Below are 6,000 nucleotides of genomic sequence, written 5' to 3'. Positions count from 1 at the left end.
CCATTCTTCTCTGCAGATCCTCCCAAGCTCTGTCAAGTTGGATGGGGAGCGTCGCTGCACAGCTATTTTCCGGTCTCTCCAGAGATGTTCAAACGGGTTCAAGTCCGGGCCTCTATGTAGTCCACTCGAGGACATTCAGAGACTTGTCGCGAAGCCAGTCCTGCGTTGTCTTGACTGTGTGCTTAGGGTCGTTGTCCTGTTGGAAGGTGAACCTTTGCCCTAGTCTGAGGTCCTGAGAGCTTTGGAGCAGGTTTTCATCAAGGATCTCTCTGTACTTTGCTTCGTTCATCTCTCCCTTGATCCTGACAAGTCTCGCAGTACCTGCCACTGAAAGATATCCCTACAGCATGATGCTGCAACCACCATGCTCCACCATAGGGATAGTGCCATGTTTCCTCCAAATGTGACGCTTGGTATTCACGCAAAAGAGTTCAATCTTGGTTTCATCAGACCAGAGAATCTTGTTTCTCATGGTCTGAGAGTCCTTTAGGTGCCTTTTGTCAAACTCCAAGCAGGCTGTCATGTGCCTTTTACTGAGGAGAGGGTTCCGTCTGGCCACTCTACCATAAATGCATGATTGGTGGAGTGCTGCAGAAATGGGTGTCCTTCTGGAAGGTTGTCCCATCTCCACAGAGGAACTCTAGAGCTCTGTCAGAGTGACCATCGGGTTCTTGGTCACCTCCCTGACCAAAGCCCTTCTCCCTCGATGGCCCAGTTTGGCCAGGCAGTCACCTCTAGGACGAGTCTTGGTGGTTTCCAACTTCTTCCATTTAAGAATGATGGATGCCACTTTCTTGGGGACCTTCAATGCTGCAGAAATGTTTTGGTGTCCTTCCCCAGATCTGTATATGAAATATGAAGAGTGGTACCCAATGATGTGTTGTGTTGGATTTGCAACAAACATAATACTTTGTGTTCAGGAGAAAAGGTAAATTTCTTTGCCACATTTTTTGCAGTATTACTTTAGTGCCTTATTGCAAACAGGATGTTTTGGAATATTTGTATTCTGTACAGGCTTCCTTCTTTTCACTCTGTAATATATGTTAGTATTGTGGAGTAACTACAATTGTTGTTGATCCATCCGCAGTTATCTCCAGTGTTGGGGAGTAACGGGTTACATGTAATCCGTTACATGTAAGGGATTACAAAAAACGGTAACTGTAATTCGTTACATTACTAGCAGAAATATTGTAAACAGATTACAGATACTTTTAAAAACTAGATGATTACTTTGAGGATTACTTTTAAATTCAGAAAGAATGTTTGCAAAAAAAAATCTTTGACACTTCTGTTTTCTCAATGATATTCAAATCTGCATTGAAAAAAGGCCCAAGTTTAAGTTTGTTCCACCTGAGCGAGTTTGACCACAAGTCAGAGACCCCTATGATGACACAACAAATGTGTTTGATGGATCGAGGGGAAAGAGGAAGGAACAGACTTTTGTAGGCTATAGTCCAAGCTACAGTATGTCTTCCAATGGTGCGACTGCTGTCAGACTGCTGTCGGCATTCAAAGATTATCCAATTTGAATCAACGTTTGGAGGTAATGATGACAGCAGTGGTGTGGTCTACTGCGATACGGATATCACTTATTATTGATATCTACATAGCGCATTGATGTGAATCACACTATTGCTCTCTCATTTAGCTATTTGCGGCTTATTGATTGGGGTTGTTGTGGATGGCTGTTCGCAAATCTAAATGTGTATTTGAACCCAATAATGGTTTAATTGAAAATGTTTAAGCTGCCTATCAATCGTTGTTTTTTAAACCAGTGGAGAGCCAGTAAAAAATACGCCCTTGCAAGAGATGCATAGTGCGGATTCAAGCCAATGGAATAAAAGTGGGTCTTTCCTTCTTAATGTGTTTGAGCCAATCAGTTGTGTTGTGACAAGGTAGGGGTGGTATACAGAAGATAACCCTATTTGGTAAAAGATCAAGCCCATATTATGGCAAGAACAGCTCAAATATGCAAAGAGAATACGACAATCCATCATTACGTTAAGACATGAAGGTCAGTCAATGTGGAAAATTTCAAGTGCAGTCGCAAAAACCATCAAACGCTGTGATGAAACTGGCTCTCATGAGGACCGACACAGGAAAGGAAGACTCAGAGTTACCTCTGCTGCAGAGGATAAGTTCATTAGAGTTACCAGCCTCAGAAATTGCAGGCCAAATAAATGCTTCACAGAGTTCAAGTAACAGACACATCTCAACATCAACTGTTCAGAGGAGACTGAGTGAATCAGGCCTTCATGGTTGGATTGCTGCAAAGAAACCACTACTAAAGGACACCAATAAGAAGAAGAGACTTGCTTGGGCCAAAACAACATGAGCAATGGACATTAGACCAGTGGAAATCTGTCATTTGGTCTGATGAGTCCAAATTTGTGATTTTTGAAATCTCAAATTTGAGATTTCTTTGTCAGTGGGCAAACGTACAAAATCAGTAGGGGATCAAATACTTTTTTCCCTCACTGTGTGTGTATATATATATATATATTTGCATTTGTTCCTTATTCCTCATCTCTAAATGTGTGAATTGTACACTCCTAAAAAAAAGGTCCTATATGGAACCTAAAAGGGTTCTTTGGCCTTCCCCATAGGAGAATCCTTTGAAGAACCCTTTTGGGTTCCATGTAGGACCTTTTCCACAGAGGGTTCTACATGCAACCCAAAAGGGTTCTATATTGAACCAAAAAGGGTTCTCCCTGGAACAAAAAATAGTTATCCTATGGGGACAGCCGAAGAAACCTTTTTGAACCCTTGTGTATCATGTAAATTTGATGAAGCCAACAATGCGATCAACCAAACAGAGCTAGTGCATTCATTCTGTATATACTGTATAGGTGTGACTTTCTCTCAGACTGTCGCTGTGTCAGTGACATCCATTCCGTCTGGACTGTGTTGAATGGGTGTTAGCGGCAGAGGCAGTCCCTCCTGCCCCAGTCCATGCTCCTGATCCTGGCTCTGCCCCTGCCTCTGCCCCTGTCTCAGGCCCTGGCAGCTGTGTGTCCCTGCATCGGCTCTACTCTCCTCCAGCATGGCACTAGTCCACAGCCCCTTGAAGACTCTGTTGAGCCCCACCTTAGAGAGCCACAAGCAACATAGAAGGTTCCGGAAGGCTGAGCGAAACTCTGGGCTGTGGCAGTAGATGATGGGGTTGAGGCCTGAGTTCAGGTAGCCCAGCCAGTTGAGCAGAATAAAAACTTCCCTGGAGGGGATATCTGGGTCAAACACCTTGATGATGTTGGACACAAAAAAGGGCAACCAGCACAGAGTAAAGGTCCCCATGATGATCCCCAGGGTCTTGATGGCTTTGTGTTCCTTTAGGACAGTTAGCCGAGTGTGCCTGCGGCCCTGGCTCCTCCACTGTATGGAGTCAAAAATGAAGCTGCTCCCAGCCCTGCCGATGTTCCCAGTCCTGTTCCTGCTCCCAGCTCTGCCAGTGATGCTCCCATCCCTGCCATTGGGACTCCCAGGGCTGACTAGGTGCCACTCTGACGGGGGGATGTCACACCAACTGAGGAAACGCAGCTTGTTTTCATTCATCAGCCTGACCTGCCGTGTGGCGATGAGGAAGACACTACTGTAGATGAAGATCATGATCATCAGGGGGACGTAGAAGGACACAACAGAGGACCCGATGGCGTAGGGCATGTTGGTGATGAAGTCACAGCAGCGTGGCTCCTCGTAGCACTGCGTGCTCCCGGTGTCGTTATGAGCACGCCACGACTGGCTCATGATTGGGACGATAGAGACGAGGGCTGCCACACCCCACACCACACACACCATGAGCCACGCCTGACGTTTCCCCAGCAGAGACTGGTACCTGAGAGGCCGTGTGATGGCGATATAGCGGTCCACAGCGATGGTGCAGAGCGTCTCAATGCTGGCTGTCACACAGAGGACATCCATGGATGTCCAGAGCTCACAGGCTGTGCCGCTAAGGAGCCAGTCCCCGGTCACCACTAGGGAGGCCCCCAGCGGCTGCACCAGGCAGCCCATGATAAGGTCAGCACAGGCCAGGGAGGTGACAAAGATGTTGGTGGTGGTCTGGAGGTGGAGGGTGCGGGCGATGGTGAGGATGACCAGTAGGTTGCCAGCAACCGTCATGAAGATAATGACCACCAGAACAGGCATCACCAATGGTTCAGCCGGAGGGTGGTAAGGTCCAGAACTGTGGTTGTTCATACTCTACACAGTCAGTCAGACGACCACTCAGAAAGCCCTGAAGGACACGAGAGGGACTAATTTAATCACATGTTAAGTGATTGCTCAGTTTCTAGTTAGCAGGTCAAACAGGTGAAATGAAATCATGCAGTCTGTTACTCAATAGCTTCTCTCTTACTCTCCTAATACACTTTCAGTTTTTTCAGAGTATTACATTATATTCTTGAAGTGATATGATTTTGATGAGCAAAGTGCATAATATGCTTGCATGATAGCAGTTTGACTGGGTGGAATCCAGATTTGATGGCTTGATCATCAAGACAAAGGAAAATAGGGAGAAGTTTGTCAAACTGCAGCAGCTCACAGCAGACAAGTTAGATCTGCCGCAAAATGTCTTCTCCACTGTTGGACCTTGTTCAGTTTTTTTCTTGACAAAGAGAACAGAGAGCAACAATAGCAAGACAAAAAGCAAGGTTTGGATAATCCAAAAGCGTCCTAAATCGATAATGCGTATAACTAAACTTTTAGTGCCTCCCAAAAATATTTTTCATTTTAATTTATTAAACTAAAGCATTTTAATATGTAAACTGTATATCTGTTTTCTACTGACTCTATTATAGATGATTAATTATGATGAATTAACTATTATAAAATAAACGAATAAGCCAATAATAACAACAACTCTATCAGTAGAAAAAAGTGAATACGTCACAACAACCATACCTTAGTGAATGTGCTCACGGAGAGTTTGTTTGTTGGCTTGATGTCACCTTGGTGGAGGACATTATAATAAAAAAACAGTCCCGCTTCAAAACAATGATCTCTGGTACGGAAGTTGCTCATGCAGAGCAGCCTTCTAGCTCAACTCTCTCCCTGCACGTGCTGCATGCAGTGTGATCTAAATGTATCTTGCAGAGCCAACTCTGTGGTTTTGTCTATTGCAAAAGGGCTTCTCTTATTTTTGCTTTCTGTGTAACACAAGAAACAACATCTAAGTCTTCACCAATTTTCCCATGGTATAAGCTGATGCTATAGGTTGACAGTCTTCAGAAACTTCAGATAGCATACTGATGATTCTTCCCATTTACTTCTGCCTTGGCTTTTGGGGACTTTGACTTCTGTTCCATGGATCTTTTATATGCCTGACTTTTGTTACGGATCTCCAGTCCACCAGTGTGCGGTTCAGGTTCAAGCTGTGGATAAACTTTCCTCACAGACCATATCAAATCAAATGTATTTATAAAGCTGTTTTAACATCAGCAGATGTCACAAAGTGCTTATACAGAAACCCAGCCTAAAACCCCAAATGCAGATGTAGAAGCATGGTGGCTAGGAAAAACTCCCTAGAAAGGCAGGAACCTAGGAAGAAGCCTAGAGAGGAACCAGGCTCTGAGGGGTGTCCAGTGCTCTTCTGGCTGTGCCAGGGGGAGATTATAACAGTACATGGCCATTAAGACCAGATCATAGCCTCCAGCAGGGGGAGAAGTCAGGGTGTGAAGGTTCACACAGGGAGGAGAGACACAACTCAGGCACACCATTTTCACTGACCTTTCAACCCTTATCTTCAGAGTTCAGACTTTCTCCCCTCAGACCTCATGGTCACTGAAAAACTACAATTTAAGATATTTTTATTTTTTTGCTGATGGTATTGACCTTATAATCTCATCTGAATTAAATGACCATAGAATAACTATTCATATCTCATCATGGGGTTAAGCTGCAGTTACGTTAAATTAGGTGGCAGTTTTCTCAGTGCAGAGAAAATCTTGCTTTTTGTCTTCTTAATCTTTTGAATAGACTAGAGAGTCTTACGCTTCATGCTGCATG

General features: G+C 44.5%; 1 protein-coding gene across 1 annotated transcript; it reads right to left on the bottom strand.

Moving 5' to 3' along the window:
• Nucleotides 1-2,275: 2,275 nt before the first annotated feature.
• LOC106568263 (beta-3 adrenergic receptor) lies at nucleotides 2,276-5,281 on the bottom strand. The gene is made up of 2 exons (XM_014138435.2): nucleotides 4,897-5,281; nucleotides 2,276-4,231 (listed from the first exon to the last, which is right to left on the bottom strand). The coding sequence occupies exon 2, from the start codon at nucleotides 4,192-4,194 to the stop codon at nucleotides 2,863-2,865; it is 1,332 nt and encodes a 443-aa protein (XP_013993910.1). The 5' UTR covers nucleotides 4,195-4,231; nucleotides 4,897-5,281; the 3' UTR covers nucleotides 2,276-2,862.
• Between the last annotated feature and the right edge of the window lie 719 nt (nucleotides 5,282-6,000).

Source organism: Salmo salar, chromosome ssa13, assembly GCF_905237065.1.
Source record: "Salmo salar chromosome ssa13, Ssal_v3.1, whole genome shotgun sequence".
NCBI lineage: Eukaryota > Metazoa > Chordata > Actinopteri > Salmoniformes > Salmonidae > Salmo > Salmo salar.
This window is presented reverse-complemented; position numbering and strand designations above follow the sequence as displayed.